Source organism: Heterodontus francisci, chromosome 23 (assembly GCF_036365525.1).
Source record: "Heterodontus francisci isolate sHetFra1 chromosome 23, sHetFra1.hap1, whole genome shotgun sequence".
Taxonomy (NCBI): Eukaryota; Metazoa; Chordata; class Chondrichthyes; order Heterodontiformes; family Heterodontidae; genus Heterodontus; species Heterodontus francisci.
Genome location: NC_090393.1, coordinates 51,697,536 through 51,714,610, shown reverse-complemented (window position 1 = coordinate 51,714,610; position 17,075 = coordinate 51,697,536). Strand labels below are relative to the sequence as shown.

Sequence of the window (17,075 nt, the reverse complement as noted above, 5' to 3'; positions counted from 1 at the left end):
CTTATGCTACAATCATTTATAATTTTCCTCTTATATATGGCAGTATCTTCAGATGAGTGCAGTGAATATATAACACAATGAAGCTTTTGGATGCATCTGCATAGCAGTATTAGAGATCAGCCTGAGCTTGTATGGCTGTCAGGTTATCTGTGAGTAAGATCCACTTTTACCTCAAACTGATGTAATGAACTGTGACAGCCTATTGAATACACAGCTTCAGTAGTGACTCACTCCTCGTTTTTATTGGTAAGATTGCATGCCGGCTGTTGCCTCTTCATTCTCTGTACTTTTGCTGAATTCCAGAATATCTTGTGTGTCCCTTGCAGTTCCACCCCCTTTTGTACCCACATTGGAAACTGACGATGATGTGTCTAATTTCGATGAGCCGGAGAAAATCTCGCGCCCGACGATCAAGGCACGGCAGCTGAACAAGTCTGGTTTTACAGGAGAGGACTTGCCATTCGTGGGATTGTCCTTTACCAAGACACTGACTGCACTCTCCTCAGAGTAAGTGCGATCACTCAATTAACCCTTTCATCCTCAGCATAATGCAATTAAATCTGGAAAGGAGCAATGTGTTGCAGTGTAACAGAAAGTCTGGCAATTGTGTTTTGAAATACCTGTGCAATATTTGCTTCAGTGCGGCTATCTGTTGACCTTTTAAATACTGAGTGATTTATAAAGACCTTTACATGGAAAGATGTTACTTCATTAAACTTCCAATGTGTCCAAGTGGAGGTTAACTTGTAGAGAATTCTTTCTTTTACAAGACCTGTTATCTAAGCTAGGATCAAAATTTGTAAGTACTATCATTGTTACCATTTGAGCAGAGGCTGATGCTGGAGCCTTGTGCCTAGTTTCCTGCCTTTGGGTCTGGCTGTTTGACTGTTTATAGATTGCTCCAGTCTATGGATCAACTGCTTTGCTACTGTAAATCTTCTCTTTTCGATTTGAACAAAGTGCTTCTTGAACACCATGAATTTGCATTTAATATGGATCAAAATGTTTCAATCAAAGACACTTTGAAACCATATTTGGCACATTCTCCTTATTAATGAACTGCTCTGAGGTGGACCAAAGCAGGCATAAACTGTATCCTGATTCCAATGAAGAACCTACGTAACTCGGTATGACTTGGCGAATTGCATCCAGTTCTAAGAATAGGACCTCAGGAATGGTAATTGTGGTGATCTGTCAATGGACTGGTCCCAGGCCTGGTCTGATGGCAGGATTGCACGTTTCAATTTGTTCAATTTAAAGATGTAGACATATTTGACATCAACCAAATTAATAGATTACATCAAAAAGTTCAGTAATGTAATAGCTGCATGCAAATTCTGGTTGGATCTATTGATGGAACATTGCATTCTACGAACGCAATGTTTTTAGTCCTGGCATGAGATTTGAAGTGGAATGTGTCATCTGCATGTGCAGCATAAGAAACAATGACCGGTATTTGTGCAGCACCTTATCTCAAGTCTCAAATATCCCAATGTATTTAACAAAGTAATACAGTTAATTACTTTTAAGTTCAGTGATTGTTATATAGGCAACTGTGGCAGCCATTTTGCCTAGTGCAAGATTCTACGGACAGCAATGAGATGAATGGCTGGCTGACTGGTAAATTTTTTTTGTATGAGGTTGACTGAGGGAAGAATGTTATCAAGGACACCAGAAAACTCCCTGTTCCTCTTTGAAATAGTACTTTGGGATCTTTAATGGCCAGTTGAATCAGTGGAGCAAGCAGAGATGGTCGTCTTCTAAATGCAAAAGCAAAATACCGCAGATGCTGGAGTCATAGAGTCATAGAAATCTGAAATTTAAAAAAATGCCGGAAATAGGATAGGCAGCAACTGTGGAGAGAGAAACAGTTAACATTTCAGGTTGGTGACCTTTCATCAGAACTGTAAAATGTTGGATGTAACCGTGTTTAAGCAACTAAAGAAGCAGGGAAAGTGTGGGAGGGGGAGGATAGAACAAAAGGGAATGTCTTTGATAGGGTGGAAGGAAGTGATTAAATGACCAAAGGGATGATGATGCAAAGAAAAAGGAGGAAGTAATGGAACAAGTAAAGGAACAAAAGATGGGTCTAGAAGTGGTCTAAATGGCAACAGCAAAATCATTACCAATGCATGCTGTCTGGGAAAACACGAGAAATGGTTATGAACTGAATTTGTTGAACTCTATGTTGAGTCTGTAATTTTTATAATTGAACGATGAGGTGCTCAAGCTTCCATTGGGCTTCATTGGAACTGTGTAGGAGGCCAAGGTTGGAGTGGGGCAGAGAATTAAAATCGTAGGCTACTAGAAACTCTTGAGTCACGTTTGTGGACTGAACGGCAGTGTTCAGCAAAGCGTCACCCAATTTGTGTTTGGTCTCCCCAGTGTAGAGGACACTGCATTGTGAGCAGTGAATACAACATACTAAATTGAAAGTAGTACGAGTAAATCGCTACTTCACCAGGAAGGAGTGTTTTGGGCCTTGGAGGGTGAGAAGGGAGGAGGTGGAAGGGCAGGTGTTACACCTGTGCTTGCATGGTAAGATGTCATGGGAAGGGTGGGGAGGTTGGTGTTAGGAATCACTGAAGAGTGGACCAGGGTGTCGCGGAGTGAATGGTCTCTTTGGAATGTTGAAGGGAGAGGGAAAGAAGTGCTTTGTCGTGACATCATGCTTTAGGTGGGGGCAATTGCGGCAAATGATCCGTTGAATGGGGGGGGGCTGGTGAGGTGGAAGGTGAAGACAAGGAGAACCCTATCATAGTTCTGAGTTGGAGGGGAGGGGTTAGGGCAGGTGTGGGGGAAATGGGACAGACACAGTCAAGGTCTCTGTCAACCGCGGTGGCGGGGGATCCTCGGTGGAGCAACAAAGGCATATTGAAAACACTGGTCTGAAACGTGGCATTGTCAGAACAGATGTGTTGGAGATAGAGAAACTGGGAAAATGAAATCGAGTTCTTACAGGAAGCAGGATGGGAAAAAGTGTAGTCGAAATAGCAGTGAGAATTAGTGGGTTTATAGTAGATATTTGTTGACACCATGTCCCCAGAAATGGAAATAGAGAAGTTGTGAAAGGGAAGAGTCAGAGATGGATCATGTGCAGACAAAGGCAGGTAGACTTTTGGAGAACAGTAGACAAAATTTTCCAGTTTTGGGTGAGCGAGAAAGCGACACTGATGTACCAGAAAAATAGGTGAGAGAGGGGACCTGAGTAGGACTCAAAGAAAGAACATTACACATATCCCACAAAAAGGCAGGCATTGATAGGACCCATAATGGCACCCTTTTATTTGGAGGAATAAAAAGTCAAAGGAGAAGTGTTCAACATAAGAGCAAGTTCAGCCAAGCAGAGGAGGGTGGTGGTGGATGGAGATTGGTTAGCCTCCATTCAAGGAAGAAGTTGGGTTCCTGCAGGATGCCCTGGTGGGGGATGGAGAGTAGAGGGATGGACATCCATGGTGAACAGGAAACATTTAGGGCCAGGAAGCTAGAAACTGTTAAAGTGGTTGAGGATGCCAGAAGTCACAGATAGAGGTGGGAAGAGACTGGATAAGGAGAGAAAAAACAGAGTCAAGATCAGAAGAAATAAGTTTTGTGGGCAGAAACAGGCTGAAATAATGGGTCTACCAGGGCAGCTCTGTTTGTGGATTGTGGGAAGACGGTGCAAGCGGGCTGCTGGTGTTGGGGACTATGAGGTCAGAGGCTGAGGGAGGGAATATCTCCAGAGGAAATGAGGCCAGTGATGGTCTAGGAATCAACGGTTCAGTGGTGGGGTTGTGGTCCAGTGGGAGTTTGAAGGAGCTGTCAGAGTTGGCATTCAGCCTTCCCAAGGTAGAGGTCTCTTTGCCAAACAACAACACTGCTGCCCTCGTCAGCAGATTTAATGACCATGTCAAGGCTGGACCTGAAAGAACAATGCTGCAAATTCAGAGGGAGATAGGTTAGAGTGAGTGAAGGGAATAGAGAAATTGAGATGGCTGATGCCATGTTGGCAGTTCCCAATGAAAAGGTCTAGAGAGAATAATGACTCACTTGAATGGTACTGCACATACTCAGTACTACACTGAAGTGGGACTTGAGCCTACAGCCATCTGACTCAGCGGTGAGAGTGCTACCAACTGAACCAAGATGGCAGGATCTGATGTATGAACATGGCAGTGTGCAATCTGATTATAGGTACATTGCAGAACCCTAACTGTTACATGCAATATGGTGACTGAACCTGTCGTGGGAATATGCTTGAACTATATGCATACATGAAGGGACCTGTTAATCAAACGCTGTGCAGGATTTCTCAGTTTGGGACGTAGTAATGTAAGCAACATGCAGAAATTAGACGTGGCATAAGAACATGATGACCTTTGGCAAATTGTGGTGTCAGGATATGGCAATGAGCATGATGACTTATGAGCTTTCATTAGTAACCTGGTATGTACATGCAGAGATGGAAACTGCTAAATGAAAGTAATAATGTTGAAATTACTATTTTATATAGTAGCATGTGAACATTTAACGTGTTTGCAATATTAGTGTAAAAGCATACTAGACAGAGGAATTTCATACAACATCGATGTAGGCATGGATCTGTAATGTAGCAACATGATGGGATCTGGTGTGAAAACATAATAATGCATGTAGCATTTCCTTAACTTTGGGGTATGAAAATAGGACCTAAAATAATTTTGATCTTGGATCCATGGTCTGCCTCCTATAGATATTGTCACAGCTCCTTGTGTCAAACTTTGTTTCGGTTGCAATCCTCTTTCTAAGCATTTGCATATTGCAACCCCTTTATTATTTGAAACCACAACAGATTCCAGGCTTAAGTTGAAATGAACATTTGTGGTGGGTGAGAATACCATTGAAGGTTCGTTGTGATAGTCTGTGAGTGATGGGTGCCTTTTCTCTAGATTGAGGTTGCCTTCAGGTTTTATAGTATTGTGATAATCAGGGTGATTTTTTTCCTTTTGGTTATGATTTGATTTTTGCAGGTAAAATCAGGAAAATCAGATGGATGCTGTAAAAGGTTTTAGGCTGTAAGCATCTATTATCTTTTTAAAAAATAACCTTGTTATATTAAGCACACCAGTGTGAAAGAGGCCATTAAATAATTATGCTTCACTCGTGTCAGCAGGGTTATTCCTTTTTCTGGTATTGTAGTTTGAAACATGACACTGTTGCTAATGTGGACATGCAGTAGTGTCTTGAGTTTGCAGTCATTGTGTGCAAGCTACATCTCCCAGCACATACATAAACACATTTGGATCTTGTTAACAGTGTGATATTGCCAGCCTGAATTGGATGGACTTGTGTTGGTAAGTAGATTTAGCAGCTGTGCAGTGAATGTTGTGATTGTATATTGTTTTACTGATGTCAGATTGTTTGAACCTATGGATTTGGTCAATCTGCACAAGCAGCGCTTCCAACATCTTCTTGGCTTTCCTGGTTTAGAGCGCTCTACCATTTCCTGCATTATGTTTTGGTACTCTCTCTCACAGGCTATTTGTGATACCACTTCTAGCCAAAGATGCGGTTCAGGATGAGAATTTGGATATAGTAGAGTCGGGGATAGCACTTATGCATGTAACTTATGGAATTATAGAATGGTACAGCACAGAAAGAGGCCATTTGGCTCATCATAGTTAAGCTATCAAATAATCCCATTTCCTTACTCTTTTCCTATAGCTCTGTAGATTTTTTCCCTTCCAAGTATTTATCCAATTCCCTTCTGACTGCTACTATTGAATCTGCTTCCGCCACCTTTTCAGGCAGTGCATTCCAGATTACTGTGTTTAAAAAATTAAATATTTTCTCAAGTTGCCTTTTGTTTTTTTTTGCCAATGACCTTAAATCTGTATCCTCTGGTTCTTGACCCGCCCCTGCCACGATAAGCTTTATTTACTCTGTCAAAACCATTCTCATTTTAACACCAATACAAATCTCATAACTTCTCTGCTCTAAGGCGAACAACCCAAACTCCTTCAGTCTCTCCACATAACTGAAATCCCACATCCCTGGTAACATTCTAGTAAGTTTCTGCTGCACTCTTTCCAAGGCCTTGAGATCCTAAAATATGGTGCCCAAAACTGAACACAATACTCCAGCTGGGGCCTTAACTAGTCTTAGAGTCGTACAGCATAGAAACAGGCCCTTCGGCCCACCGCATCCATGCCGACCATAATGCCCATCTATACTAATCCCACTGTCTGCATTAATTTAATATCCCTCTATGCCTTGATCATTCAAGTACCTGTCCAGATGCCTCTTAAATGTTGCTACTGTTCCTGCCTCCACCACCTCCTCAGGAAGCTCATTCCAGATACCCACTATTCTTTGTGTGAAAAATTTACCCCTTTGATCCCCTTTAAACCTCCTCCCTCTCACCTTAAATCTATGCCCTCTAGTTTTAGTCACCCCGACCATGGGAAACAGACTCTGGCTATCTACCCTATCTATGCCTCTCATAATTTTATATACTTCTATCATATCCCCTCTCAGCCTCCTTCGTTCCAGGGAAAACAGCACCAGCCTATCCAATCTCTCTTTATAACTCAAGCTCCAAACCAGTTTATAAAGGTTTTGCATAATTTCCTTGCCTTTATTCTCTATCCCTCTATTAATAAAGCCAAAGATTCCATATGCTGTTTTAATGGCCTTCTAAACTTGTCTTGCCACTTTCAAAGACTTGTGTACGTACACCTCCAGGTCTTTGTGTTCTTGCACTCCTTTTAAAATTGTTACCATTTAGTTCATGTTGCCTCTCCTCTTTTTTCCTCTTAAAATGTACAGTTAAATTTCATCTGCCATGTATCTGCCCATTTTACCAGTCAGTTTATGTCCTCCTGAAATCTGTTAGTATCTTCCTCATTGTTGACTACATTTCCGAGTTTCGTATCTCTGCAAATGTTGTTTGAGGTATTGACAATGAGTTTTTCCCCATCAGGTTAACAGCATTATTCCATTGGTATGTGGAGGTTTAACTTCTTTCAAAGAATGAGGCAGTCCAGTTCTAATATAGTTAATCTAACATTACTCCGATTCGAGCAATGTATTCATTGCCAATAGATCATCTTGGTGGCCATTGCACATATTTCACTTGTCTATCACAATGTGCACAAAGTACAATGCCAATTATTCTCTTTTACTTCAGAATTTTGGAAGGAGGCATGGCTGATGGAGGTGCAAGCTTCTGAGACCATATGGCCATGGTTATGATGGATATATTACTGTTGTGGTTATTGTACTAGACCAGGTATCCAGACAGAGAGTTAAAATTACAATTACAAATGGTGAAATGGGATTCAATAAACCAGGTAATTTGTGGACTAGAACTAGAAAAAAATGACCACAAAAGTTGCCAAATTGTCAACAAAAACCCAACTGGTTCATTAATCCTTGTCTGACCTATGTCATTCCAATGCTACAGTGCATGGTTGATTCTTTTTCTCTGAAGTGATCTAAGAGCTTGTAAAAACAGGCACTAAAGGGTTGCCAAAATCTTCTCATCATATATATCATGTCATGGAATCGTAGAAATTTACAGCATGGAAGGAGGCCATTTGGTCTATCATGTCTGTGCCAGCTGACCAAGAGCCATCCAGCCTATTTCCACTTTCTGGCTCTTGGTCCGTGGCCTTGTAAGTTACGGCATTTTAAGTGGATATCAAAATACTTTTCAAAAGTTGAGGGTTTCTGCCTGTACCACCCTTTCAGGCAGTGAGTTCCAGATCTCCACCACCCTCTGAGTGAAAACATTTCTCCTTGAATCCCTCCAAACCTTCTACCTCTTAACCCTAAATCCCCTGGTTCTGGGCCCCTCAAACAAGGGAAATAGGGCCTACATATCCACTCTCTCTAGACTACTCATAATTTTATACACTTCAGTTAGTACCCTCTAGTGCAGTCACACCTTTCCTATTGTGTGATGAACAGGACTGCATGCAGTACTCCAGCAGTGGCCTAATTAGTGCTTTATATAGTTCCAGCATAACCTCCCAGCTCTAATATTCTATGCCTTGGCTAATAAAAGCAAGTATCCTATATGCCTTCTGACCACCTTGCCTACCTGTCCAGCCACCTTAAAAGATCTGTGGATATGAACTCCAAAGTTTCTCTGTTGCTCTACACTTCTCTGTGTGATATCATTTATTGTGTATTCCCTTGCCTTGTTAGCCTTGCCCAAATGCATTCCCTCACATTTCTCTGGATTGAACTCTATTTGTCACTGTTCTGCTCACCTAACTGGTTCATTGATATCTTTCTGCAGTCTACAGCTTTCTTCTTCTTTCTGTTATGACCAGGTGAGGAAGGGGTCTAGGGCTCCCCTCTCAGCCTTTTCCTGGTTTTGCTGTAACAGGGTTTAACTTCTAAAACACAGTGCTTTTAGCTTCCTCTCAGCGAGTCCTTGCTCACTGCTCTCTTATTGTAATTGCAAAGAAATCAACCACTCAGGTTTTCTCAGATTTAAACAAGAAAGGTGTAAGTTTATTAACCTTAAAACTCTAATTCAGTTAAAACCACTAAAAAAATACACGACGCGACCATGCTAGCATGCATACGTGATAAACACACACGCAAATAGAGACAGAGGAGGAGAAAGAATTAAAGGAGAAAGGTTTGAAGTAATAGATGGAGTTTAGTTACTGGTTTTGGGTTGGATGTAAAGTCTTTGATTTGAAGTTAAGTCTTGCAGTTCTTGTTGGGTCCCAGTGCACACTTTCAAACTTGTTTTGCTGGTCTTCTGTCTTGAGGCTTAAGTTACTTCCATGGGTCCCGGGAACTTTACGTGAGAGAGAGGGAGTGCTCTGTTCTTGAAGTTCAATTGCAGTCTCTTCCAAAAACTATTCTGTGAGCACAATTCAATTAACTCCAGGTTGTCCAGCAGGTTGGTCATGTGACTAGCTCCCTGTTTAAAACAGCCTCTCTTGCAAGGTTTGTGGATTCCTTCAAGCTTACCAGACAGTCTCAGTAGGGGGGTGGAATGCTGGCTCTTACACAGTCCATGATTCTCAATGTCTTTTGATCATCACTATTGACAACACCCATCTGGCTAATTGAATCTGGGAGTACTCCCATTGTCTCTCCATGCAACTGTCTTTTAGAATGCAAATCTGTATCCATATTTTCAGCCACTGTTCTGTGGTCGTTTTAAAACCAGTTATGTTCAATGTCCAGTAAGCGTTCAAATAGAGTCATAGTTATAGAGTCATAGAGTTTTACAGCACAGAAACAGGCCCTTCAGCCCAATGCGCCTGCGGTGCCCATCAAGCACCCGTCCAATCTAATCCCATTTTCCCGCACTTGGCCCGTAGCCTTGTATGCTATGGCATTTCAAGTACTCCTCTAAATACTTCTTAAATGTTGTGAGAGTTCCTGCCTCTACCACCCCTTCAAACAGTGTGTTCCAGATTCCAACCACCCTCTGGGTGAAATAATCTTTCCTCAACTCCCCTCTAAACCTCCTGCCCCATACCATAAATCTATGTCCCCTGGTTATTGACCCTTCCGCTAAGGGAAAACGTTTCTTCCTATCTATCCGATCAATACCCCATATAATTTTGTATACCTCAATCAGGTCCCCCCTCAGCCTTCTCCGCTCCAAGGAAAACAACCCCAGCCTATCTAGTCTCTCTTCGTAGCTGAAATGCTCCGGCCCAGGCAACATCCTGGTGAATCTCCTGTGCACCCTCTCCAGTGCAATAACATCCTTCCTATAGTGTGGTGACCAGAACTTTACACAGTACTCCAGCTGTGGCCTAACCAGCATTTTATACAGCACTAACATAACCTCCCAGCTCTTGTCTTTATTAGCCGAGGCATAGAATATAAGTATCCTGTATGCCTTCCTAACCACCTTATCTACTGTGCTGCTGTCTTCAGTGATCTATGGACAAGCACCGCAAGGTCCCTCTGGTCCTCTGTACCTCCTAGTGTCCTACCATCCGCTGTTTATTCCCTTGCCTTGTTAGTCCTCCCAAAGTGCATCACCTCACAATCCTCAGGATTAAATTCCATCTGCCGCTGCTCCGCCCATCTTACCAGCCCAACTATATCATCCTGTAATCTAAGGCTTTCCTCCTCACTATGACACCACCAATTTTCGTGTCATCTGCGAACTTACTGATCATACCTCCTATATTCACGTCTAAATCATTAATGGACAAGACAAACAGTAAGGGTCTGAGCACTGATCCCTGCGGTACCTCACTGGTCACAGGCTTCCATTCGCAAAAACAACCCTCGACCATTACCCTCTGCCTCCTTCTACTAAGCCAATTTTGGATCCAATTTGTCAAATTACCCTGGATCCCATGGGTTCTTAACCTTCTTAACCAATCTCCCATGCGGGACCTTCTCAAAAGCCTTACTGATGTCCATGTAGACTACATCAACTGCTTTACCCTCATCAACACATCTAGTCACCTCCTCGAAAAATTCAATCAAATTTGTTAGACACGATCTCCCCCTGACAAAGCCATGCTGACTATCCTTGATTAATCCCTGCCTCTCCAAGTAGATATTCATCCTGTCCCTCTGAACTTTTCCAGTAGTTTCCCTACCACTGATAATGTTCCATATGACTAAATTAATATTTTTCCATCTGGTAGGTGTGGTTTCTGTCACAGTTATCAGCCACATGGCCAATTTTTGTATCATCTATAAACTTGTTAATCATACACCCTCTGCATTCTAGTCCAAATCATTGATATATACTGCAAAAGCATACTGAACCCTGCAGACCCCACTGGAAACAGCCTTCCAGTGTCAAAAACATCCAGCACCGTTACCCTTTGCTTCCTACCTCTGAGCCAACTTTGGATCCAACTTGCCATTTTGCCTTGGATCCCATGGGCTTTTCCTTTCATGATCAGTCTGCCATATAGGACCTTATCAAAAGCTGTGCGAAAATCCAAATAGACTATGTCAAATGCACTACCCTCATCGATCCTCCTTGTTATCTCCTCAAAAAATTCAATATTAGTCAGACACGATCTTCCCTTAACAAATCTGTGCCGATTGTCTTTGATTAATCCGTGTCTTCGTAAATGAAGATTTATCTTGTCCCTCAGAATTTTTTCCCATGACTTTCGCACCACCGAGATTAGGATAACTGGCCTGTAATTACTTGTTCTATCCCCTTCTCCCTTTTCAAACAATGGTACAACATTAACTATCCTCCAGTCCTCTGGCACCATACCTGTCGCCAGAGATGATAGGAAAATGATGGTCAGAGCCTCCGCTATTTCTTCTCTTATTTCCCTTAATAGCCTGGGATACATTTCATTCGGGTGTGAGGATTTATCCACTTTCAAAGATGTTAAACCCCTTAATACTTCCTCTCTCACTATGTTAACTTCATCTCATATTGCACACATACCCTCCCCGCCGATCGCAATGCCTGTATCATCCTTCTCTTTGGTGAAAACAGACGCAAAGTATTTATTAAGAACTATACCTACATCCTGTGCCTCAATACACAAGTTACCCTTAAGGTCCATAATAGGCTCTATTCTTTCTTTTAGTTATCCTATTTCTCTTTTAAGTATTTATAAAACATCTTTGGGTTTAATTGATTTTACTTGGCAATATTTTTTCATGCTCTCTCTTTGCTTTCTAATTTCCTTTTTAATTTCACCCCTATACTTTTTATACTCCTCTAGGTTTTCTGCAGCATTGAACCCTCGGTATCTGTCATAAATTCATACTATTCCACTGTCCCTTGGCCTTGTATCAAGATCTATTGAGTAGGTGTGGACATGACCATTGCCTGGCTGAGAACAAATTGTCAATTATTTGACAACTTCAGTATGATAAACTTTGAATATACAGAACTGTTGCTGGCCACTGAACTGGGTTCCATTCATGTGCTATTCAAAAACCTGACCCCAAGCTTTACAGGGTTTTATTTCCCAGATGTAATGTCGCTAACAATGCAGGGTTTATAGTAAGATAGAAACCAGATCTTTGCTTTGTCTCCCAAAGTTGATGTCAAGTACTTGATATTCTTCCCAATGCAGCTTCAGTATTTGTAGAGGTAGCAGAGTACAGTGTTGTTGTTAAAGCACATTGGGTCGTACAAAATACCAACTGTAGCATGTTGAGTCTGATGGGCTTAAATGATTCTAGTAGCAGCAATGTAAGTAAATTCTGGGTTCTGGTTGTGGATCAACCTTCTGTCATCTGGCTTGAGAACATGGTTGTGCTTGTGTTTTGGTCCAGATTTATTTTTTGCCAAATCATCTGAATTTCATATACTGCAGAAAATAATCAATGACCTGGTGTCCAGACTTTTTGGAAGATGAATACCTCTGTGTAAGTAAAGCTGCATTCTTGCTTCTCTCTCCAACTTCAGTCTTAAGTGAGCTACGCACCACAAAATTAACAAATTCTGGCCATGTTTGGTTCCCATTAGTGTGTTTAAAATCAATGATGTGCTGCAATTGAAACTCCCAAAATAATCCCATTCTTGTTTCCAGATCGGTAACTTCATTGATGGACTCGCCAGCCAAGACCAACTCGCTGGAAAAAAAGCTGCTGTTAAAGAACAAAGAACTACAGGAGACACAGGATACATGCCATAAGGTACACGTGGGACAAATTACACAGGGTTTTTCGTTATTTGACTTGTTTGTCAACATATGGCAGGGAAGGCTCCAGATTCTCCCTAACTGTTATCAATTTTTCAGATGAATGTCACTATTTTTACCTTCCTCCTTTGCAGCCCCAATTGTCATATTTTTTACTAGTGGACACCAAGTTTCCATTTGGATCTTTGAGTGTTATTTCACAGTTAGCTACCAGGATTTTGTAGCTGTTTGTATTGTTTTGTAAAAGCGGAGTGACCTATTAAATTATGCCCTGTGATTTCGTGGATTGCACTTGCACAGAAAATACACCAAGATTTATGTCCCTTTCTATGCTGATCTTGCCAATACTGTCCTATGCCCACCACCACCTTCTCAAGGGCAATTAGGGATGGGCAATAAATGCTGGCCTAGCCAGCGATGCCCACATCCCATAAACAAAGAGAAAAAAGAAGTTTCCCGAAGAGCTCATTTGACTATACCAGAATGTAAAAACCGGTGTAAAGAGGTGGTATTATCTTGCATTCTAATTTCTATATTTTAAATGGCTGGAGAGATACTTAAATTTATGCTTGTTTTAGTCATGTCCATTAAAATTGATTGTAATTAGAAGCAGTTCATATCTGCACGAAGCAAAACCTGGACAACATTCAGGCTTGGGCTGATAAGTGGCAAGTAACATTCGCGCCATGCAAGTGCCAGGCAATGACCATCCCCAACAAGAGAGAATCTAACCATCTCCTCATGACATTCAATGGCATTACTATCGCTGAATTCCCCACCATCAACAGCCGGTGAGGTGGGGGGGGTTACCATTGACCAGAAACTGAACTGGACCAGCCATATAAATACTGTGGCTAGAAGAGCAGTCAGAGGCTGAGAATTCTGTGGTGAGTAACTCATCTCCTGACTCCTCAAAGCCTGTCCACCAGCTACAAGGCACAAGTTAGGAGTGTGATGGAATACTCTCCACTTGCTTGGATGAGTGCAGCTTCAACAACACTCAACAAGCTTGACACCATCCAGGACAAAGCAGCCTGCTTGATCGGCACCCCATTCAGCGCCTTAAACATTCACTCCCTCCAGTGGCAGCAGTGTGTACCATCTACAAGATGCACTGCAGCAACTCACCAAACTTCGTTCGATAGCGCCTGCCAAACCCACAACCTCTACCACCTAGAAGGACAACGGCAGCAAATGCATGGGAACACCACAACCTACTAGATCCCCTCCAAGTCATACACCATCCTGACTTGGAACTATATTGCCATTCCTTCACTGTTGTTGGGTCAAAATCCTGGGGTTCCCTCCCTACAGCACTGTGGGTGTACCTACACCAGATGGACTGCAGCAGTTCAAGAAGGTGGATCATTACCACCTTCTCAAGGGTAATTAGGGATAGGCAATAAATGCTGGCCTTTGCAGCGATGTTCACATCCCATGAATGAATTTAAAAAACAACCTGTATGTTAACATTTTACTTTTTGTATATTTCTTTAAATAATCAAACTTGCTAATGAGTTAAACTTTGACCTTCACTATGTGACTTCTTGATAAGTTCAATAAATTGAGGAAGGTCAAATGTGAATTTTTAGGAAACTAACTTTGAATAGTAGCTACAATTGGATCACAATTGTTCCACTTTTCTAAAGGCATTGCTGAACTGGACCAGTTGTATTTATTTATTTTGATTGGTAATTGTAAAATCTCACCTCCCCCAATGTTTCAATCTCTATTTCAACAAATCACATAATAAGAAAAAAGTAAGTCTAAGAACTCCGCAATTGTCCTTTAGTTATTTATCGAGCATAAGTGGTAGAATTAAAATTAATGACCATAGTTCTTTAGGAATGATCTGTGCATTAATACGATTCTATGGGATCGTGCAAGTTGTGTATTCAGGTTGAATGTTCATTGTAATTTTGAAGGAGGAGGTAGTAGGAAAATTCAATAGGATAAAAATAGATAGAGTTGGTACTTACTCTCTCTCACACTGGTCTTTCCTCTGGTACGGCCTTCATCACTGCTCCCTTAAGTCCAACGGATGCAGACTTGAACGGATGAGGCGGACAACTGGTTTAGCCATTCGCTGCCAGATCTGGCTGGACCACATAAGACACTAATGGGTCCTGCTGTCATCTGCAAAAACTGCTCACTATTCCAGGATCAACCTAGAATGCAAAGATAACCCTCGGTTTCTTTTCGTTACTGCAAGCCGTCTTCTTAAACCCCTCTTCCCTGTCCGACAAGTGTGAGGAACTCGTGGATTTCTTTGTCACCAAGATTGAGGCTATCTGATCTACTGCCTCTTCCCACCCTACCCTAGCCCACTGGATCAAACATCCTCTCAGGCTCCTTCCTGCCCTCGCACTGAACTTGTTTCCACTAGTTTCTTTCCTATTTCTCCCTCATACTCCATTCTAGCTCATCTTATCCATGATATCCATCTTCTGCTCTCTTGACCCAATTCCCATTAAACTTCTGACCACCCAACTTCCTTTCCTGGCTGCCATGTTAGTATGTTAGTTAACATTGTCAGTGGTTCTATTCCTCAGGTTCTGTCCTCTCTTCTTCAAATCAACCGTCTTCACCCCTCACCTCAAAAAAAAAACCCTTGACTGCTCTGTCATTGCAAACTATCGCCCGATCTCCAACCTCTCTTTCCTCTCAAGTCCTTAAATATGTTATGCCTCCCAAATTTGTGCCCATCTTTCCCAGAACTTCATGTTTGAATCCCTCCAATCAGGTTTCCACCCCTGCCACAGTACTGAAACGGCTCTTATCAAAGCCACTAATGACATCCTATGTGACTGACGAAAGCAAACTATCCCATTTTGTCCTTTTCGACCAGTCTGCAGCTTTATCACATCTCCTCCAATGCCTCCCTACTGTTATAAAAGCAAAATACTGCGGATGCTGGAAATCTGAAACAAAAACAAGAAATGCTGGAATCACTCAGCAGGTCTGGCAGCATCTGTGGAAAGAGAAGCAGAGTTAACGTTTCGGGTCAGTGACCCTTCATTAACAGATGTTGGCAACATTCAGGTCAGGCAGCGGCAATGGAAACGATAAACAAGACACTTTTTCTACAAGCGCAAGTCCGATTTGTCTTGTATTAAACAGGTGCTGTCTGTTTCACATTTATAGCAACTGCTGTGTTTGGCTTTATTGATTAACAAAATGTCTTACTTTAGGACTTGGATTCTCCTAAAAGTAACAAGAGTAGAGGAAACCGCTGGACATTTTGGTAAGGGCGCCTCATCCGAAGTGACTTCTAACACGGCTGGTGGGTCTATTATTGTAATAGGCCAATTGCCCCTCCCTGGGAATGGTCACCACCCGGTGACTTGCTCCAAAGAAAAGTAAGGGACACTCGAATGGTAAAACAGTATGTGACTGCCAGCGAGAACAGAGGGCATTCAGCAGCAGCAGAAGACAGTGGGTGCTTATTTTCTTTCAAGCAAGCCAGTTTAATATGAGGCAAGCTGAACCCCACTAGAATATTTTTTTTATTGATTCCTGAGATGTGGGCGTCGCTGGCTAAGCCAGCATTTATTGTCCTTCTCTGATTGCTTTTGAGAGCTGGTCAGCTGCCTTCTTGAACCACTGCACTCCATGTGGGGTAGGGGCACCCACAGTGCTGTTAGGACAGGAGTCCCAGGATTTTGACGCAGGGACAGTGACGGAACAGCAATGTAGTTCAAGTCAGGATGGTGTGTGAGTTGGAGGGGAACTTGCAGGTGGTTGTGTTCCCATGTACTTGCTAGCCTTGTCTTTCTAGGTGGGACCAATGACATAGGCAGAAAGAGGGATGAGGTCCTGCAAAAAAAATTTAGGGAGCTAGGTAGCAGATTAAAAAGTAGGACCTCAAGGGTTTCTGGGTTTCTTCCGGTGCCACGGGCTAGTGAGTATATGAATAGGAGGTTAGAGCAGATGACTGCATTTCTGAGGAGATGGTGCAGGAAGGAGGGCTTTAGTTTCCTGGATTACTGGGCCTGTTTCTGGCGAAGTTGGGATCTGTATAAGATGGATGGATTGCACCTCAACTGGAACGGGACCAGCATCCTTGCTGGGAGGTTTGCTAGTGCTGTTGGGGGGGTTTAAACTAATTTGGCAGGGGAATGGGATACAGAGTGGAAGCACAGTAGGGGGTGATGTACAATCAAATATAAATGTGAAGCTAAGTCAGATTGAAGGACAGAATAAATGTAGACCTGTTAAGGCTCAAGCAAATAATGCAAGGCTGGATTGTATCTATTTTAATGCAAGGAGACTTACTAGTAAGGCAAAAATAAAAGCAAAATACTGCAGATGCTGGAAATCTGAAATAAAAACAAGAAATGCTGGAACCACTCAGCAGGTCTGCAGCATCTGTGGAAAGAGAAGCAGAGTTAACGTTTCGGGTCAGTTCCGAAGAAGGGTCACTGACCCGAAACGTTAACTCTGCTTCTCTTTCCACAGATGCTGCCAGACCTGCTGAGTGATTCCAGCATT

At 42.3% G+C, this 17,075-nt stretch overlaps 1 protein-coding gene across 6 annotated transcripts in view; it reads left to right on the top strand.

The window, feature by feature from the left end:
- The window catches only part of LOC137382811 (citron Rho-interacting kinase-like), a 231,080-nt gene that overhangs the window by 61,352 nt on the left and 152,653 nt on the right, over positions 1-17,075 (top strand). For all 6 annotated transcript variants that reach the window (XM_068055259.1, XM_068055260.1, XM_068055261.1 and 3 more), the window contains 2 exons: positions 327-507; positions 12,474-12,579. In XM_068055259.1, coding sequence (XP_067911360.1) covers positions 327-507; positions 12,474-12,579 — 287 coding nt within the window. The remainder of the gene's footprint in view (positions 1-326; positions 508-12,473; positions 12,580-17,075) is intronic.